An 18,379-nucleotide genomic window follows, 5' to 3' on the forward strand; every position below is an offset into this window, starting at 1 on the left:
CCTATCCTACATATCTCTCTCTCTCTTGTCCTTTTTTTAACGCACTTCCATCCAGACTCCTAACACTCCTTTACACTTCTCTTCACCTCCATCCCTCACTTCTTCGTCTTGCCGCCAGAGTCTCATTCTTCTCCGTTCCCTTTTCGGCTCCTGCACCACCCAATGTCGCCACTCTGAAACAGAGGTCGCGTCCCTTTGGCATCGCAACATCGAATCATCGAATCCCTTGGCTATTCCTCGCACCAGCCCCGGGGTCACACAGCCACAATCATCGGGCATCTCATACGACATCTTCTTCCACAACAACATCGTCATCATCGTCCATCCTCACCTTCTAACCATTCCCCATCACCTTTCGCATGGACATCGGTGCAGCGGGGGCAAGTCACGCGGGGCCATCAGGCTCGCCACCCCTCCTCAAACCGGGGCGGCCGCGCGCGACGACGACCTCGACTCAGGCGACCCAGGTGGGGAGCCCAACTCCGACAGCTGTCACAACAATGAGTGGCAGCACATCCACGACCCGCAAGGTCCGCACTGTGCCCCGTACGTTGTCATGATCGCCCTGCTGTGCAACACACGCTGACTCCTAGCATCGGCATTGCTCGATCCACCAACACCGACGGCCGAGAGCTACCCGACATTCGATACTGCGCGCATTGAGCACCCCAAGCGTCGCAGACGTCGCTTCCGAAGCTACTGGAGCTCGAGCGACGATCCTGACTCTGACGACGAGTCGTCGAGTGACGACGACGAACCTGCATGGTGGACGTTTACACAGAATGGGGTGGCAAAGCTCAGATCGCGGTGGAATGAGCGCCCAACACCGCCACCGGCCACGGGGTCGATCTCGGAGACACACGACGACAGTGCCCACAGTGCCGCCTCCGGCGCTGAGTCTGGGCGCGACTCCGGGCGCGCTACCACGAAGATCCGCCGCCGCCTGCCGTTTTCCTCGACCCCATCGCGCCAGAACTCAGGCGGATCATCAACCCCGACACGGGCCCGCGAGGCCGCGTCCCGCATTTTCCACCCGCGCCCACTGCGACAACCGTGGACTCTGGGCTCGACTGACGTTGTTGAGGCACCACCACAAGCGGAGGACCTCGGACCGCACGCTGAGGATCTCGGACCCCGGTCGACATCGCCTCCCATCACCGAAGACCAGCCGAACGAGAATGTGAAACTCGACTCGCTTCAGCTCAACTACGACGCAGGTAATCCCAATGCGAGTAACGAGACCGACACCCTGCCGGCGTCGAGGACGAGGAGACCAAAGCCGAAGCGCTTCCTGTCGATGCCTCAGCGCCGGAGTCAGGATGACACCGCACTCACCGACTCGGAGGCCATTGGCACTACATCACCGCGCGTGCGTGCGAAGCAGCGTCTGTGGCCGGGGCTTCACGGGTCGCTGCCAGAAGAGGACGGGGACGAGGTGGCAGCCGAGTCAGACACGGCGGCTGAAACTGCCGTGCGCCCTCGCCATCGTCGCCTCAACACGCAAAACCTGCGGCTACGTATCCCCGCGAACGTCTCGGAGCGTTTCGCAAGCGGGTGGCCGCACGCCGGTTCGTGGCAGCAGGCGCTGCATTACGGGTTGATGGACGAGGACGAGAAGCCGCGTCGCCATTCGATGGAGCCACCCAATGTGCGCCGGCACTCGGACCACGGAGACGAGTTAGTCGAGGAGCCGGACACCATCTCCCTCAGGAACGGGAGTGCCCAAGGCCAAGGGAGCGCGCATGGACACGGGAGTGTGCATGGTCACGGCGGGAGTGCCCACGGACGCGTCGTGAGCGCCCACCATGTACACGGCAACGGAAGTGTACATGGCCATAGCAGTGCGTCTGGCCACGGCTACAGAACGACCATGAACGACACGGACACGTCGACCGGCAGGCCGAGGACGAAACTGCACCTGGACCTGAGCAAGCTTGACGCGCCGCCCCCCGCCAAGCGCAAGTCGCGCAACCGGCGTACACGGCGCTATCGGCCCGCGTTGATGCCTCCCACACCTAGTGCACATGCTCCCACGTTCAACCATGACCGAACCGTCCTCGAAGGCTGGGGAGAGAATGCCCGTCCAACCCCAGACCCCGACACGAACCCGTTTGATCGCGTCAACCCCTTCGACCGTATCGATGAGGATTGTCCGTACTCTGACGACACGCGGTCGGAGAAGGTGGGGAAGTTCGGGCGCCGGCGCAGCGTACGCCCCCTCGACCGGCTCGATTGGCGTAAACGCATGCGGCGCATGCTATTCCTCGACGCCCGAGTGACAATATACATCCGACTCTTCAACCTCGCCATCGCAGTAACCCTCCTAGCACTGAGCATCACGATTCGGCAGAAAATAGATCAGCTCGGTTTGAGCGGTATTATCGGCCCGTCAACGACGCTAATTATCGCCTACTCGAGCCTGACGATCGTACACGTCTTAACGGCCATATATCGAGAGTACTTTGGTCGCCCAATAGGTCTATGGGGCCTGCGCTCGAAAATGCTGTGGGTCTGTCTCGACCTCCTCTTCATCGCGTTATGGAGCTCGGGGTCAACACTGGCGATTAACGACTACATCAACACTCCGCTCGACTGTACGCCCCTCACGCCGTGGTGGTCCCACGGTATCGAGTACACGAATACGCCGAACGCGCTGTTCCCAGGCTTTGCGGTTTTCGAAACTACCATCCCCGTGCCCGAAAATCTCAAGTTTGGAGGTCTCGCGCGATCGGTGTGTAGACGCCAGGCGGGTTGCTTTGCCGTCTCGGTCGTAGTTCTCCTCCTCTATTGCGGGAACATGGTGCTCGCCCTCTTCCGTATTTTCGAGACGGTTCGCCGCACAACCGACACCAACCGTACCGTTTCCGTCTGAGCGCATCGTTCGCCGCACAGCCAACCAACCCCATTCGTAATGTTTCTGTTTGAGGGCGATTCAATTAATTGAATATAGCCTCGAGAATGTACACGCCAGTGTAGATTTGTAGCCTCAATGTACAGGATCCATGCCATCCCAGCCCAGCCTCATCTATGCATCCTACACATCTACACATCGACCTCCATAACCTCAGCACCAAACATCCCCCCATCCATCTCCGAAATCGTATAGTCGAGCATATAGCTCTCCTGCACGAGACGGTCGACGCGCGTCATATGCCTCTCGGAGTACGGGAGTAACCCATCGAGCAACTCGCGCATTGAGATGGTGGGAGCGACAACCTTCCGCGCCTTCTCCTTTGCCTCCTTTGCCTTCTCCTCCTCATCATCTTCTTCCTGATCCTCCTCCTCCTCTTCCTTCTCCTTCTTGGAATTGACCCGGTCAAAGGCCCCCATAATCTCGTCGGGACTCTTCAGTCGCACAACGGCATTCAGGACAGCCTGAGCAACCCCGCTAGTCTTGGCGTTCGCGTTCCAGTCGCGCACGCACTTGAGTAGCCGGACCAAATCCAGCGCACTGAGCCCAGCGATAACGGCATCGATCTCCGCCACTCGTCCGCGCTCGATTTCGTCAATCTCCTCCTCTTCTTCGGGAGAGTACGCGAATGGTTTCGCGGCCGTCAGAACCGTGCGGAAGAGTTTCAAGAGACGGCCGGGATGTCCCATCGCCAACGCGAGCTTGATTGCCCGACGGTAGTCGCCTACCGCGACATAGTTTGTAAAGTCCTGCTCGGCTTGCACTTTGGCGATTAGGGCTTCGTTCGCCTCGGCTTGCTCGGCGGCAGACGAGTCGTCCCAGAAGGTTGCGACGCTGTCCGCACCCGCGGAGAGGATTGTCGATTCGTCGGGAGAGATGGCGAGGGCCCACACCTGGAGTCAGCAATAGTCCAGCATCAGCCGCCTCCCAGCCCCCAACCTCCACAACCGACCTTGTCCTCGTGCCCGTCCAGGGTCGCCACGCATGACTCGTCACGAATATTCCAGAGCTTGACCAGGCCATCTCCTCCTGCCGAGACAAGCTGCATGCCGACTGTCATGAAGTCGACGCGGAGCACGCTGTTGGTGTGCCCCTCAAACGTCTTGAGGCAGCTAAAGTCGTCGAGGGACCAGAGCTTGATGGTGCGGTCTGCGGCACCGGATGCGACAATCCGGTCCGTACGCGAGAAACGCACGCTCCACACACCACGCCGGTGCCCCTTGCACGTTCCAATGTGCTTCACCGATCCAGAAGAGGAGGAGTGCTCGATCTCGAACACCTTGACGAGCTTGTCCTGGCTGCCTGAGACGAGGAAGCGGTCGTTCGGCGCAATGTCGAGCGCGTTGATATCCTTGTCCGCGATGTGGAGTGTCGCCAACGACCTCAACTTGACTGGCTCATGCACGTCCTCGTCGAGAGAGAGAGACGACAGATCCCACATCTTGATTGTCCTGTCCTGCGAGGCTGTGAACATGAACCCGCCCTTGTTCGCCACCGCGACCGCGCCGACCGCCTCAGCGTGTCCTTCCGCTATCGCGACACACGCCCACCCATTGCCCCTCGGAGCCCAGAGACGCGCCGTCCGATCCTTGGAGCCCGTGACGAGGAGCTTTCCGTCCGCGGACCGCGCCAGTGCCAGAACCATGTCCCTGTGGCCGGGGAGAAGGCGCGCATTGAGGCTGCCCACATCGTACACCCGCACGAGGTTCGAGTTGGTTGCTAGCGCCACGTGCGACGCCTCCTCCCCAGAGGGGGAGAGCCAAGCCACGTCGACAATGTCATCGTTGAAGCCTACGATCTGGCGTGCGCATTCGAGCGAATGGAGCGAGTGGAAGAGGATATTCTGGTCGGCGTGTACGCTGACCAATGCCGCAGAGGATGCGTCGTACCTGCCGTCAGCTGGCTCATTGAGCGACCTACATGACCTGGAGCACACCCTGTTGCTCGTCATCCTCGTCGACCTCGTCGACGCCAGCCACGCCGTCCATCTCCGCAACTTCCGTTCCCTTGAGCACGTCCCAGATGCGCACGCGGCCCGATTCGCCCGCCGTGTAGCACAACAACCTGTCGGCATGCTCTCCCTCGACCGCTGTTCCAAGGGGAAGAAGACCACAAGCCTCGACCTGCTCGTTCGCGAGCAGAGTCTGGATAACCTTCCCTTTGCTGTCCCAGACCAGGACGACCTTGTCTCGTCCACCAGACACAGCGTACTTCCCATCCTCCGAAACGGCGATCCCCCTCACAACCGACACATGACTCTCAAGCACAGCCTTGGCCTTGGTCTTCCCCTCCTGCCCGCCGACGACCACGCGCGCACTCGCATCGCGCAAGTCGAACACCCGTACCCGGGCATCTGTGGATCCAGTCCACAGCTCCATCCGCTGCCGCCCCTCGTTGGTGGGGAAGGAAAAATGAAGGGCACTCACGGGCCCACCATGCCCGCGGAACAGGTGAGTGACATACCCGCCCGCCATGTCCCACACCTTGACGATACCGTCGCTGCTCCCCGTTGCCAGAAGCGTGCTGTCAGGTGATACAGCGACGAGGAGGATCGGTGCGCCGGCCGCACGAGGAAATGCCTTGGTGTACTGGAGGAAGGGTGGCTTGGCGGTACCCTCGGGGAGGGAGGCAGGGAGTGGGTAGTACCGCACGCTGAGGGAGGCGTGGGCCGTGATCAGCGTCGGAGGGGAGGTGTGGTAGCTCAGCGCGAGAGCCGTGATGTCCGTCGTGTCCTGCTGTCAGCCTGCTAGAGAGGTTACGCACCCCCTTAACACGTGCCACGCCGCGCCCGCTCGAAACCTCCGTGACGAGCACCTCTTCGCCCATCGTCGTGATCAACCATTGCCCGTCGCGGGTGAGCGCGACTGGCCCGCCAGTGTACAGCGGCCGGATGGAGTTGGGCGACGCTCGGAAACTGGTGTCAGATACCATTATCCATGTATCTCACCTCGTCTTGAGTTCTCGTTTTGATCCGTTCATGGTGGATGGTGGAAAGAGCTGTCGAGAGCCGAGATTGTTGATGGTGGCCGCCAAGATTGAACTTTCTGCTAGCGGAGGACCGAATAGGGGTGGAGGTGAAGACTGTTATAATGCTTCCTTTTCTTAATGACTCCCTAATACAATCCTGAGGTAATTAGAAATCTCGCGTGGACGTACCCCTAGCTGTCATCTACGCGTTGCGTGTTGGCACCTGTGAACCTCCACTTGACATCTCACATCTCGCGACTCTGCGCCCAACATGCTCTCAGTAGCATCAAGCCTGTTCGGCAAGTCGTCGACTCTCGGCGCATACACCCTCCACTCGGCCGGCCCCTCCCCCTCCTCGTCCTCGACGAATCTCCCAGCGTCCGGGCGCTCCTCTCCGTCCCCACGAACCAAGTCCTTCAATGTCGGCCTGTGGAAGGTCGTCGGGGCAAGTCACAAGACGACAGGCAAGGCCGTGAGCGTGTGGGTGTTCGAGAAACGGGTACTCGACGGAGTGCGATCTGGACGCGACTGGGTGCTCGAGCAGCTCAAGAAGGAGGCCACGGGCCTGTCACGCCTTCGGCACCCGGACGTACTGCATATGGTCGAGCCGCTCGAGGAGACGCGCGCCGAGTTGACGTTCGTCACCGAAGTCGTGTCGGGCAGTCTGGGGAATGTGTTGGCGACGGCTAAGAAGAATGGGGAAGTGGACCTCGACGAGGTCGAGATCCAGAAGGGGACGCTGCAGGTTGCGCGTGCGTTGGGGTTCCTACACACCCAGGCGCGGAGCGTGCACCTCAACCTGTCGCCGGACGCGATTCTCGTCAACGCCAAGGTGAGTCTAAGGTTGGGGAACTGATGGGCAGTTATATTGCGGCCCCATCCCGATCGAGCTGACGCCAGGGCGACTGGAAGCTCTCCGGCCTCAGCCTCGTGCTGCCCCTGCAGCAGCCGGACGGGAGCGCGACAAAACACGTCTACCCCGATGTCGATACGCGTCTGCCGCCACAGGTACAGTGGAAGCTGGACTATCTCGGTGAGCAGTGGTAAGGAGATCCAGCTGACATCAGCACCCGAGTACGCCCTTGACAACACGCTCGCTCCCGCGAACGACCTCTACTCGCTTGGTTGCGTGTTGTACGCACTCCATATAGGGCGACCACCCTTTGCCACCAGGGGATCGATGCAGGCACTGAGGGAGAACGCCGATGGCCTGGATCGGCGCGACTACGCGCGCGGCGTGAAGTGGGATCGCGCGAGCAACGAGCTCAAGGATCTCCTCCCACGTCTCCTTACTCGCCAGCCAGCGGGCCGGATCACGCTCCAGTCCCTCCCGTCTCATCCCTTCTTCTCCTCCCTCGCCATATCAACGCTAAACTTCCTCGACCCGACGACATTCGCCTCCAAGCCGCGAGAGGAGAAGGCAACATTCCTCCGAGGGCTGGTGCGGGTCCTCCCAAACTTCTCGGAACGGCTCAAGAAGGGCAAGATCCTGCTCTCGCTGCTCGAGGAGATGAAGGACCCGTATCTACTGCCGTTCCTTCTCCCGAACGTGTTCGAGATCTCCAAGAACCTTGACAAGACTGACTTCGCGGTCGTGCTCCCCAAGCTCCAGCCGCTGTTTGCGCTCAAGGACCCACCGCAGAACATGCTCAGTACGTTCTTTGTGGCCAGCTAACCAGTTCAGATTCTCAAGCTGACGTCAGCACTCCTCGACAACCTCACGATGTTCGAGGAGAAGACCTCGCCCGCTCAGTTCCGTGAAAGTGAGTTAACTGCTGAATCTTGAGCTCACGCAGACGTAATGCCCATCATCTATAACTCGCTCGAGAGCGAGCATCTCCCTGTGCAGGAGCGCGTGCTCAAGCTTGTCCCGCATCTTTGCGAGATCCTGGACTATGGGACGGTGCAGAATGTTCTCCTCACAAAGATTGCGGTACGTACAGCCGCTCTCGCAGGCTGTTGAGCTTTTGCTTTTACATGACCGGCTCTGACGCCAGATCCTCTTTACGCGCACCCGTATTCTCAGCGTCAAGGTGCAGACACTCGACTGCTTCGCGGCGATGGTGTCCACTCTCGACACGACAACGCTCACCACCAAGCTCGTCCCCCTCTTGGCGAAGATCAAGACAAAGGAGCCGGCCGTGATGGTGGCGACGTTGAGTGTGCACGAGGCGATGGGCCAGAAGGTGTCCCTCGAGGCGATTGCGACGCTCGTCCTCCCCCAGTTGTGGGTGATGAGCATGGGACCTCTCCTCAACGCGGACCAGTTCGCGCGCTTCATGCGCGTCATCCAGTCTCTCGGCGCGCGCGTGGAGAAGGAGCACTCCCAACACCTCCGAGAGGTACGCAAAATGGAGGAGCAGACCACGTCCTTTGCAACGAACGGCGCGCCTGGCGACTTCACTGCGCCATCGGGTGAGGTCGACTTTGAGACACTCGTCAAGGGCGGCGCGACCACTTCGGCGCCTGCCACTATCGACCCGTGGAGCATGGACGGGTGGGACGACGACAACCTAGTGAGCTCGGGTTGGTCCAGAAGCTGACAACAGTCCTCCTTCGCAAGTATCAGCGTTGCGGACGCGCCGTCGTCCCGCGCACCGCCCTCGCGCCTCGGCGCGACGCGTGTGCCCTCTTCCTCGTTCAATGCTAGCGCGTTCCCACCCACGACCCCGGCTTTCTCACCACACCTCGCCTCACCACCCATGCAGCCTATGCGCACGACACCCGCTTCGCCGCCTATGCAGCCTCTGCGCTCACCGGCCTCACCGCCCCGCCCATCGCGTAGCTCCTCGGGACCAAACTACAACCTCAGCCTCGATCCACAGGCGCCAAAGGCCACGCCGAGGGTCGCGCCACCGCCGATGCAGAGTCCGACATTCCAACCGCTCCAGCCGCAGGGGCTCAACAGCTGGAACCCAGCGAGCACGGGTGTGGGAATGGGCGGGATGGGAGGAATGGGAGGAATGAGCATGGGCATGGGCATGTCCTCCCCACCCGTCGTATCGCCTCCCATCCAGTCCCAACCACGACCACCACCTGGCTGGTCGTCTGGCGTCATGCAGCCCAGCGTTGCCAAACCGGCATGGAACGCGGCACAGGCGGCCAAGACAGACTGGGGCGACTTTGACCCACTCAAGTAGGCGACATGTGATGCAGGCTACACAGACTGAGTACTGAGCTCTCGCATGAATTTGGAAGCTACAGTGGATCAACTATGTGAAAGGCGTGCAGACGGGGAACTTACGATCGAAAGTGGCGCGGATCGTGCGCTCGCAATGGTGGTAGCGGTTTCCTCGTTTGTTGTTGCGGTCGGTCTACTTACTGGACGAGGTAGTAACTGTGACTGTCGACCTCGGTATCGCCCACGAGATGCGGCTCGGCTCGCCCAGAAACGCTCCACCTTGCGCAGCCAAGGAGGTGGAGGATCTCCACGACACGATCCGGTTCCTCAAGGGGCGCGTGGATGTGCCGTGAGCCGTGGAATCGATAGGTGGTTCGGTTTGCGGGAAGAGGAGAAGCGTCGGAGACTTGCAGAGGATCAGGTCTTCGACGCACAGCAAGAACAGCCCCACGAAAGCCGTCGGCGGTGCGACGCGTGAAAGGGCCTTGGCGCTCAAGGTCCATGAGCTCAAGCGCGCTCTTGAAAGGGCGTAGAACGAAAACCCAGCTCTCGTCCTCTACGCCGATAAATAGTTGTTTGCTGGGTGCTCACGTGTACATTGCTGTTTACCTGAGCGACGATGAGGACTTGCGAGAGAGGCCACCAGAGGATTTTAGGGGGGCCGCGTTGGACTGTTTAGGATAATTACAAAAATATAATAGCATAAAGCATACATGTACATGTACATCACATTTGCATTCCATCCAATATTCGAAAGGTTGATAGTTCTTCAGGCCCTCTCGTCAGAGGAGGCCTGGCGGCTGGGGCCTGCTTCACTGGTCTCCATGGGGCTGGGAGGGCCGTCAACGACATCGATCCCCAGAATCTCGTTAAGCTCAGCAGCCCAAGGCAGCATATTCCGGTTCGTCGACAGCTCGGCACGGCGTTGGAATTCGTTATTGAGGGTCAGCTCTACAGGGGACTCGCGTCCCTTCTGGCAGCTTTCGCAGAGCCCAGATCCAGCTGCGCAACGGCGCGCTTCAAGGGTACGGAGCTTCGCCTCTGCAGCGACGCGACCTTCCTCCGCCTGGAGGCGGCCTGCCTCAGCGACCTCGAGGCTGCGCGCCCTCACCCGCTGCTGGACATCGTGGGTATCAATTCTGGCCTGCATCTCGATGACCTTGGCCTCCAGTTCTGCGACCTGAACCTTCAAGCGGAGTTCGCTCCTGACAACGGGATCGTAGGCGCGGTCGAAGAAGCTGTAGGCGTCGCGAATGCCGCGCTCGAGCTGTGAGAGAACAGGATAGGGAGGCGGCGACAGGGTGTCTGGACGGGACGGGCCGGCCCGGACAGAATGAGCTTGAATGCCAGAGGGAAGAACAGGGAAGACGGGCATAACCGGAAGTTGGCCGAGCGCATCGTTGTGTGAGTATGGCGGGGGCGCGTCGTTCCGCTCTTGGGGCCGTTGCGGGGGCCTAGCGGAACCAGTGATCTCGTACCTAGGTCGAGGAGGTAGGTCGCCACGGGCACGGTCGTCCATCTCAAGCATCTCGCGAGTCGGAAAGGGGGCTCGCATGGGAGGAGTGATAGAACGGGGATAGAGACGCAGGGAACGAGGTGGAGATGGCGGTGCTCTAGTGGGTGGAGGGCGGATGGGGGGTCTCGCGCGGGATGGGGGGGAGAGCACACGGAGCGGTGAGATTGGCGACCTGGCACGAATGATGATGTCTTCCGAGTCTTCCTCGTGCATACGAAGGTGAAGGGGGCTCAGAGTGGGCCTGAAGGAAGAAGGAATGGTATTGGGGTCGAGGTTACGGTTGCGGTTGGAGTTGGATCTGGACATGCTGACTGTGGTGACAGGCGATGAGGTTTGGTTGATCGAGGTGGCTGCGTGTTGGAGATGGAAGAGGTTGTGGCAAATGAACAGAGAAGTGAGGGAGGGAGATATAATATACAAACGAGGGTGAGAGGGAGGAAGGTTATTGTCTTATTCAAAAGGAGGAGGCGATGCTGCCAGATCATGTTTATTTTTATGTCGTTGTTTATTGCATTTGCTCGCAACCCAACTAGGGTGTTTGTGATGAATTTGCCACACCTGATGATGAAGGTGCCACATACCATCACAGCAAAGTGAAGCATGAAACCAAGTCTGGTTTCACCCATTCCTCTGCCAATGCGGAATATTGCACGTGGCTTATCAAATGACGTGTTCCCCTTATAGGGTTCATATATCTGCTGGTTTTCATTCGGGCGAGTCCGGTTCATCGTCTGAGTCCCGTAGTTGGTCAATCGGGCCGCACTTAAGTCCCTTTAAGATTTTGCGGTAGCTATAGCTTTCCTGGGTTCGAACCCCAGCTCAGACAAGGTTGTATCCTTTTGCGCGGCAGTGCCAAAGGCACTACTTACTGCATATGTATGCAGAGTGGATGTTGGTCCTCCCCATCTGCGATATGCAGGCCTGCACTCTTGCGTCTTCTTTATTTGCTATCCTCTCTGCATCTTCGTTCTCTGGTCACCGCATCATCGACGCCTCTCTGGTCCAAAAGTCAGTCTTACGTAATCTTCCTAAAGTCAAGAACAAGTTACCGAAAGACAGACGTAGACGTATGTTGACATCACCCAACTCATCATGGAAGCCCTCTCACGACGCGAAGAGGAGGAAGTCGAGGTCCAGGTCAAGAAGTCCGCCCTGATTGCGTGCGACGAACTTGTGCGGGGTGAGTAGCTGCGCCGGAGGGAGCGAAGCGCAATGGTGTTGGCGAGATGGCCAACTCTACCCGAGCTAGAGTAGGGGCTGACGGCAGACTTCGCGGACTGCGCGCGCGGACGGACAGTCACTATGCCTTTCATGTGCGGGTCGCAGCATAAGGCGATGAACGCTTGTATCAAGGTCCAGTGAGTTGACGGAGTAAGGGGAGGAGGGGAGATGGAGGAGCGGAAGGGAGGGCCGGAAAGGCAGGAAGGGGGAGGGAGGAGGAGGGGAGAAGGGGAGAAGGGGAAGAGATGGAGGCGCGGTGGCGAGCCGGGAAACGGAGGGGATGTACACGTCGCTCTGCTTCGTCTCCAGCCGTTACATTCGGGTTACCTGAATAGCAGCTGCAGCTACTCGCTGCCGATGTCCATAACCACCGCGCCTCTCGCTCCTCCTGGCCACTCGCATCGGCTCCTCGCTTCAACTTGGCCATACCGGTCCTCCTCTCGGTCATCTCTCGTCCTCCATCCCCGCCCGCTCCGCGGTCGCAAATACCCTAACCCCAGCATGACCGAGGAGCGCCTCGACGCTGCCAAGCTCGACTACATCGCGAACCGCTCCGAACGCGGGCGTCAGGCCGTCGAGAAGCTCTTCCAGGAGCGCCAGGAGAAGCTCCTCCGCATGTCGGGACGAAAGGAAAACAACCCCAACTTCCCCCACACCGAGCGGGAGGCGTAGGCCCGAGGGTGGACAGTACAAGTGTACGATACTGCATGGCATTACCTCTCAACAACTCTACTGATCTACCCGTTCATGGCCGCCTCCTCGTCCATCTCCTCATCCTTCATGGCTTCTTCCATGACCTGGTCCAGCTCTTCTCCCTCTCTCCCCTCCTCGCCATCCTCGCCAGTTTCTCCATGCTTGGCCACATTAGCCGCCTTCTTCTGGTCCTTGCTTTGGAAGTACTTGCGCTGTGGGATGACAGCCTCGAATGCCGCCTTCCAGTCCTTAAGCGCGAGGTAGTTCAGCAGGATCTCGTACACCTGGCATCAGTTACAGGCTACATTCGTTTAGCTGCACTTACCTGGTTGACTGTCAACACCTTGCGTGTTGGGAGGTTCTCGATGAAGCTCCCGATCGGCAGGCGCGCGGTTCGGATACCCAGCCCCTCCGCCTTGCCTTGACACAAGTTCTTGTGTCGGTTCCTATCCACAATCCCACCGATGATGTACACTTCGCCCTCGGAGAGGGTGGAAAGCTCCTCCTCAGCGTCTGCTGAGAGGTACACGAGCTGTCTGGAGGCCGGGAAGGGAAGGTGTGGGTCGGAGAGATCCTCAGAGGACGGCACGTCGCGAGTGGGCTTGCTCTTGACAGGCATTTCCACCGTAACCTCCTTGTCCCGTTCCTCCCCCATCCGGGTGGAGAGGGCATCCACCCCTCCCGCCCAAAAGAACATACGTTTCCAGCGATGCCACTGTGCCCGCGCCATCTTGTCCCACAACCGCGGGCTGGTCTCAGGCGAGAAAGAAGTGTGGAGCACAGTCGAGACGGGGCGCTTGGCCGTGCGGTTGGCGGCGTAGACGTACGTGAGCTGCGAGACCATCGACGTGATCTCGCCGTCCATCATGAGGCTGTCAAAGCCGAGGTCGATAACAATGGCGCCAGGCCACACGTTCTCCTCTGTCCCCTTTGTAGCAGCGCGGCGGGCGCGTTTGAGCTCGCGCGACTTGTCGAGGATTTCGCGCTCTGCATCGGTGAGCGTGCCCTCGCGCAGGCCCTTCTTGAGGTCGGCCTGGCGCTCGCGGCGGCGGACACGTTCTACTGCGCGCTTCTCGAGCTTGTGCTCTTGTGCGCGGGCCTGGAGTCAGCTGTCATCTTCCTCAGGCGGAGGAAGGCAGACATACCCGCTTCGCCGCCTTCTTCTGCTGGTTCTTCGACAAGACGGGAGCCGGAGTTGATGTGACACCCGTTGATGGCCCTGCATCAGCCTGGATAGGCGCCTCGGGGGCCTGGGAAGCCTCAAGCTGCTTGACGGTGCCGTCTTCAGTGTCCATAGTGGTTGGAGTGGAGGAATGTCGTCCATCAACTTTTTGATTAGCGCCTTGTTTGGTCACCGTAACATCAAATCCTACATAACACTCAAGGCACGCCAATTAGCAAAGCCCTAATGGGCTTTGGAATGATCGCGCGCAAAGCCGTGACTGTGCCTGAGCCGGCGCATGGCCACCCGAGCAGTGCTCACTCATCATCCTCCTCTTTGACCATCAACCATCAACCGTCGCCACCCCTCAGTTACCTCTCTTCCCCACCACCAGAGCAAACATACCCACTATGGCCGACGCGCGCCTCCGCCGCGTCCAGAAGGAGATTAAGGGTACGTCGATTTCCGCCTCCCATGTCTGTTGGCGTTGTTCCGCGCTCCCTTATTCTCCTTCCTTTCCTTCAGCACTGACTCCAGCGTGCCAGGCAGACAAGCACAGCCAGATTTCGATCCAAAGTGCGTCCTCTCTATCTTTCCCGCTTCGCGCACTGACCACAGTGGTCGAGGACAACCCGTTCCACCTCATCGGCTCCTTCCCAGGACCAGTCAGTTGCTTTGTTTCCACGGAGCTGACAGCAGGGAGACACTCCGTACGAGGGAGGGTATTACGAGATTGACATTGTTATTCCGGATGGGTACCCATTCGAGGCCGTCAAGATGAAGTTCATCACCAAGGTGTACCGTGAGTCGCGTGTCAAAGATGAAGGTGCGCTTACCCAGACCCAAACGTATCCTCTGCAAGCGTGAGCTGATCAATCAAGTGTGAGCTGACAACAGGGCGCGATCTGCCTCGACATCTTGAAGGACAAGTGGTCTCCAGTGCTTTTATGGTGCGGAACTTGGCTGACACCAGGTCCTCACCCTCAAGTCGACCCTCATCTCGCTCCAGTCGCTCCTGTGTAGCCCCGAACCCAATGACCCACAGGACGCCGAGGGTGAGTCAGCCACAATGCGTGTTTGTGGCATCGTGATCACCGCCTTCCTTGATGCTCGACCTTGCTGACGCGCAGTCGCTAAGCACTTCCTGTCGTCGCGCGAGAGCTTTAACGCGACCGCACGGCACTGGGCACAGACGTATGCACAGCCCACCGCCAAGCGCCCGATCGGCACCGCGACCGATGCTGAGCTTGCGGGCCTCACGGAGGCGAGTGTACGCAAGTTTACCGACATGGGATTTGAGCGCAAAACCGTGATCGCAACGCTCAAGCGCTTAAACTACCGCGGGAACAACATTACGAACATTAACGAGAACACTGTGGGTTGGGCGCATGCGGATGCGATCGGAAGCCGAGCAGGATGACCGTCAGCGTTCCGCAGGCGAATCGCAGCACCCATGGTCCACTCGCTGACACCAGGTCGTCGAGGCGCTTCTCAAGTAGCATTGCATCTGGGTCGCCCGGCAGCCCGGCGGAGTAGCGTATGTGGATGGAGTGGTGTCATAATACATAGATGGATGCGAGTCGAAGGCGGCCATTGTTACCGCTTGGCAGCCTCTTCGCGCTGCCGCGCGGCCTCTGCGAGGGTCGCGGCCTGGCGGAACTCGAGCACGCGGCGCTTGTTGAAGTAGTCGATCTGGTATTAGCAACGTTATCATTACGAGCGAAGCCAGTGATGTGGAATGGCAGCATGCGGGGGAGCAGCTTGCTGGGGAGGACGGCCGGGAGAAGCGGAGGATGCTGGGATGCCGGCCGCAAGGCAGTGATGCCGTTCGGCATGTGTCACATACGCAAGCCGCGGCGGTGGCTTCTTGCACAACTCGGTCGTGTCCACATGGCCAGAACATCCATCCAGCGTCCATGGTCTCGAAACCCCATCCATTCCAGACTATGCTGGGCCCTTCCCCTCGCTCCCTCCTTGCCTCTCCCACCTCTCCTCCAGATGGCCCCACCACCGTAACCCCTTTACCTCTCCCCTCCTTACCCCCTTCGGTCTTCATCTCCGCCCCTCTCAGACTCACCCAGCTCTTCCCACAAGCTCCCTCGTATTCCTTCTGCACGGCCTCGCACACTGTTCCCGCCCCCTTTGCCCCCTCAGGCGGCTGGATCACATTATGCTGGTCGAGGCAAGCGAAGAACGCGTCACGCGTAGCCCAGCACTTCTGTCGCTGTTCGCGCGATGGCGCCTTGCCAGGTTCGCTGGCAGACGAGGAGGAGGACGAGCCAAAGCCGAACATTTCGAGTATGTCGAGTGGGTGGATATGTTAGAGAAGGAACTGAATGTCCAGATGCGAGATTGAGAGTAGTGTTTGGTCGTCTTGGTCGGAAAACGGGTCAGACAGAGTGATGACGGAGTGGAGGTGAGATGTGCGGGACCAAATCCGGCCGGTCTAATTCTATTAGATTCTCCCTTCCTATGTAATTCCTAATAATGGTAAGAGTGGGGCAGATTGCATCACCAAAGTGGCTGCTTGTCGACGTCACTGCTCAAAGCCACCGAGCCGCCACCCAACCAAGCTTGGACCTCCTCATAAAGTTCTCTCTAGCTCTCAACATTGCAGCATGTCCACGCCGTCGAGACCCAACGCCTCTCCACCCTCCTCTTCTTCCCACGACCCATTGCCCAAACCCTCCCTGATCCTCCTCACTTCATCCCCCACCCCCTCCCCCTCTCCCTGCCTCTCCGATGAATCCTACGCGCCTTCGAGACCCGACACTCCGTCCCAAACAGTAACAGAACACGAAGATCTACCATCTCCGCGCCACTCGGTCCTCCTAGCCCCAGTGAGGGGACTACGCGCCCTCGCACGCGTATGCGCCGGTGGAGGCGCAGTTGCCGACGCGGTAGCCAGACGACAGAGGAGATTAGATGGTGATCCCGACGTCGATGGCGAATTGGGGGGAAGTCGAGGGCGAAATTCTTCGGGTTGGAGAAGTGCGAGGAAGGCTGAGGATGGACACACTGTCCAGATGCTTGTTGGGGGACGGGTGTCGCCTGCGCTTTCAGGGAGGATTAGTGGAGAATGGGGCGAGCGGCCTAGTGTCGACGAGAGTATTGTTAGTGAGGGATACTCTCTTGAGAGGGAAGCTAGTCCGGCTCCGGATGGGTCCTTTGACTGGCCGTCTGGAGAGGCCATCGAGCATGGGCATGGGCATGGACACAGACCCGCGCCGTTCGCCGCCGAGGTGGTTATCAAGGGATGGCAGGTTGTTGGAGGGAAGAGCTGGGACGATAGCGCCAAAGTTGGGGCCTATGTTGGTGAGTTGCTGCTCGAAGATTGCTGACAAAGTGTACGAGATTGAGATTGCGCTGCGTAGTGGCACCACGGTGCTGATTATGCGGCGGTATACCGAGTTTGTGAGGCTTCGCGATGCGCTGCGGAAGGAGTATCCTGTGAGTTGGCTTCAGAAGATGACTGACCACAGCATCTACGCCGAACAATCCCCCCCTTGCCTGGCAAAAATCACATGCGTAAGTTGATCTGAAGCCACAAGCCCTACTTGGCCTCTTTGGATGCTGTGCCCACTGCGTTCACTGCTCATACACAGACAAGTTGTCGCCGGAATTCCTCCAAGACCGCCGTCCTCGCTTACAGCGATTCCTCCGCACTGTAGCTCTCCACCCCGAGATGGGCCAGGGCGACGGAGCGTTCAGCCGTTGGGTCCTAGCTTCGGGATCGGTGGGACCACCAGCAGCGCCTAACGGCAGGCTGGGACTCAAGCTTCCAGACTTGTTGGGGCGCAGGGAACCGTCATAAAAGATAAGAGATTGTAGACAGAAGACAGGGGCGTATAATCTCGTGTTGTTTTGCATAGGTTACACGTAGTTGGTCGATAAGAAGGAGGAAGGCCAGATTTCCATTCCGTGCTTAGCAGGGTGGGAATGAGAAGTGGTGGCTGCACGTCCTGACCCGTCTGGGCCGTCTGAGCGCGTCTGATTAGCTTGATTAGCCTGACTAGCCTAAAAACCTGAACGAAGAGTCGCGCGATGCGTCCTGAGTCCTGAGAATTGGGTTGAACATTACGGAACGGGGCACCACTACCCTCGACTTTGCAGACTTTGATGGTAAATGAAAAGGTGGACAAGGCGGAGAGGGTGAAGAGGGCGGAGAGAGTGTGGGAGCGGGACGCGTACGGGTTCTACTTTGTTACTGCGCCTGGAAATGCAAACACCCTCGATTACACACTTCAGGCACGACCGCGTCAAAGTCAATGGCCCGCTTCCCATTATACCTTCCCGGCAACCCCCGTCTTAACTTGCAACACCACGACTCTGTACTGTACCTCACTGACTTGATCACTTGGCGACAGGATCCACAACTTTGTCTCTTCTTCATCACTCTCCTTCCTCAATTGCCACTGTCACTGTCACATCTACCCCGCTTGTTGTCTCGAGTTGCGGAGCGGAACTGCTAGACTCCCCGCACCCCGCACCCGGCCTGTTTAGGTTTCCTGCGTGTCTTCCTGCCTCTTCAGACTCCCGAGACCGCTCGCTTGACACGTCGACGCTACTCTCCACTGCTTGACTGCTATCGCCCTAACCCGAACGCCGATCCGAACAAGGTACGCTTGACATGCTGTGCACCCTTCTCCACTCTTGCCCTTCCCCCCTCGCCACTCGCCACTCACCACTCACACCAGATCACCATATCCCCCGTTCCTGGGCGCAAGCCGCAAGCTAGACACTCAGACACGTAGACTTGAGCGCAACGCCTTTTGCATCTCTCCAGCT

The 18,379-nt window shown here is 59.1% G+C and overlaps 9 protein-coding genes across 9 annotated transcripts; 5 read left to right on the forward strand and 4 right to left on the reverse strand.

Annotated features, from left to right (window-relative positions):
* Positions 1-500: 500 nt before the first annotated feature.
* CcaverHIS019_0703860 (uncharacterized protein) lies at positions 501-2,872 on the forward strand (the record flags this gene model as incomplete). The annotated part of the gene is made up of 2 exons (XM_060603814.1): positions 501-546; positions 594-2,872. 2 exons carry the CDS (start codon positions 501-503, stop codon positions 2,870-2,872), a joined length of 2,325 nt encoding a protein of 774 aa, XP_060460070.1.
* Positions 2,873-3,042: 170 nt separating this feature from the next.
* utp13 (uncharacterized protein) lies at positions 3,043-5,890 on the reverse strand (the record flags this gene model as incomplete). The annotated part of the gene is made up of 5 exons (XM_060603815.1): positions 3,043-3,804; positions 3,864-4,800; positions 4,832-5,643; positions 5,675-5,825; positions 5,859-5,890. The coding sequence occupies 5 exons, from the start codon at positions 5,888-5,890 to the stop codon at positions 3,043-3,045; spliced, it is 2,694 nt and encodes an 897-aa protein (XP_060460071.1).
* A 259-nt stretch (positions 5,891-6,149) lies between these two features.
* On the forward strand, positions 6,150-9,018 carry ppk32 (uncharacterized protein; the record flags this gene model as incomplete). The annotated part of the gene is made up of 7 exons (XM_060603816.1): positions 6,150-6,710; positions 6,779-6,911; positions 6,946-7,530; positions 7,582-7,641; positions 7,675-7,811; positions 7,876-8,394; positions 8,428-9,018. The coding sequence occupies 7 exons, from the start codon at positions 6,150-6,152 to the stop codon at positions 9,016-9,018; spliced, it is 2,586 nt and encodes an 861-aa protein (XP_060460072.1).
* A 750-nt stretch (positions 9,019-9,768) lies between these two features.
* CcaverHIS019_0703890 (uncharacterized protein) lies at positions 9,769-10,554 on the reverse strand (the record flags this gene model as incomplete). The annotated part of the gene is made up of 1 exon (XM_060603817.1): positions 9,769-10,554. One exon carries the CDS (start codon positions 10,552-10,554, stop codon positions 9,769-9,771), a length of 786 nt encoding a protein of 261 aa, XP_060460073.1.
* Positions 10,555-11,607: 1,053 nt separating this feature from the next.
* On the forward strand, positions 11,608-12,408 carry CcaverHIS019_0703900 (uncharacterized protein; the record flags this gene model as incomplete). The annotated part of the gene is made up of 3 exons (XM_060603818.1): positions 11,608-11,695; positions 11,783-11,873; positions 12,237-12,408. 3 exons carry the CDS (start codon positions 11,608-11,610, stop codon positions 12,406-12,408), a joined length of 351 nt encoding a protein of 116 aa, XP_060460074.1.
* Positions 12,409-12,473: 65 nt separating this feature from the next.
* Positions 12,474-13,724, reverse strand: TRM10 (uncharacterized protein; the record flags this gene model as incomplete). The annotated part of the gene is made up of 3 exons (XM_060603819.1): positions 12,474-12,713; positions 12,755-13,528; positions 13,575-13,724. 3 exons carry the CDS (start codon positions 13,722-13,724, stop codon positions 12,474-12,476), a joined length of 1,164 nt encoding a protein of 387 aa, XP_060460075.1.
* A 277-nt stretch (positions 13,725-14,001) lies between these two features.
* On the forward strand, positions 14,002-15,090 carry ubc1 (uncharacterized protein; the record flags this gene model as incomplete). The annotated part of the gene is made up of 8 exons (XM_060603820.1): positions 14,002-14,044; positions 14,129-14,167; positions 14,210-14,256; positions 14,291-14,417; positions 14,489-14,523; positions 14,565-14,646; positions 14,722-14,966; positions 15,067-15,090. 8 exons carry the CDS (start codon positions 14,002-14,004, stop codon positions 15,088-15,090), a joined length of 642 nt encoding a protein of 213 aa, XP_060460076.1.
* A 97-nt stretch (positions 15,091-15,187) lies between these two features.
* Positions 15,188-15,884, reverse strand: CcaverHIS019_0703930 (uncharacterized protein; the record flags this gene model as incomplete). Its single annotated transcript, XM_060603821.1, has 2 exons — positions 15,188-15,283; positions 15,669-15,884. The coding sequence occupies 2 exons, from the start codon at positions 15,882-15,884 to the stop codon at positions 15,188-15,190; spliced, it is 312 nt and encodes a 103-aa protein (XP_060460077.1).
* Positions 15,885-16,789: 905 nt separating this feature from the next.
* On the forward strand, positions 16,790-18,345 carry CcaverHIS019_0703940 (uncharacterized protein; the record flags this gene model as incomplete). Its single annotated transcript, XM_060603823.1, has 7 exons — positions 16,790-16,833; positions 16,884-16,906; positions 16,938-17,005; positions 17,074-17,119; positions 17,197-17,327; positions 18,064-18,210; positions 18,289-18,345. 7 exons carry the CDS (start codon positions 16,790-16,792, stop codon positions 18,343-18,345), a joined length of 516 nt encoding a protein of 171 aa, XP_060460078.1.
* Positions 18,346-18,379: the final 34 nt, after the last annotated feature.

The sequence above is a fragment of the Cutaneotrichosporon cavernicola genome (genome assembly GCF_030864355.1).
Source record: "Cutaneotrichosporon cavernicola HIS019 DNA, chromosome: 7b".
NCBI classification, from domain to species: domain Eukaryota; kingdom Fungi; phylum Basidiomycota; class Tremellomycetes; order Trichosporonales; family Trichosporonaceae; genus Cutaneotrichosporon; species Cutaneotrichosporon cavernicola.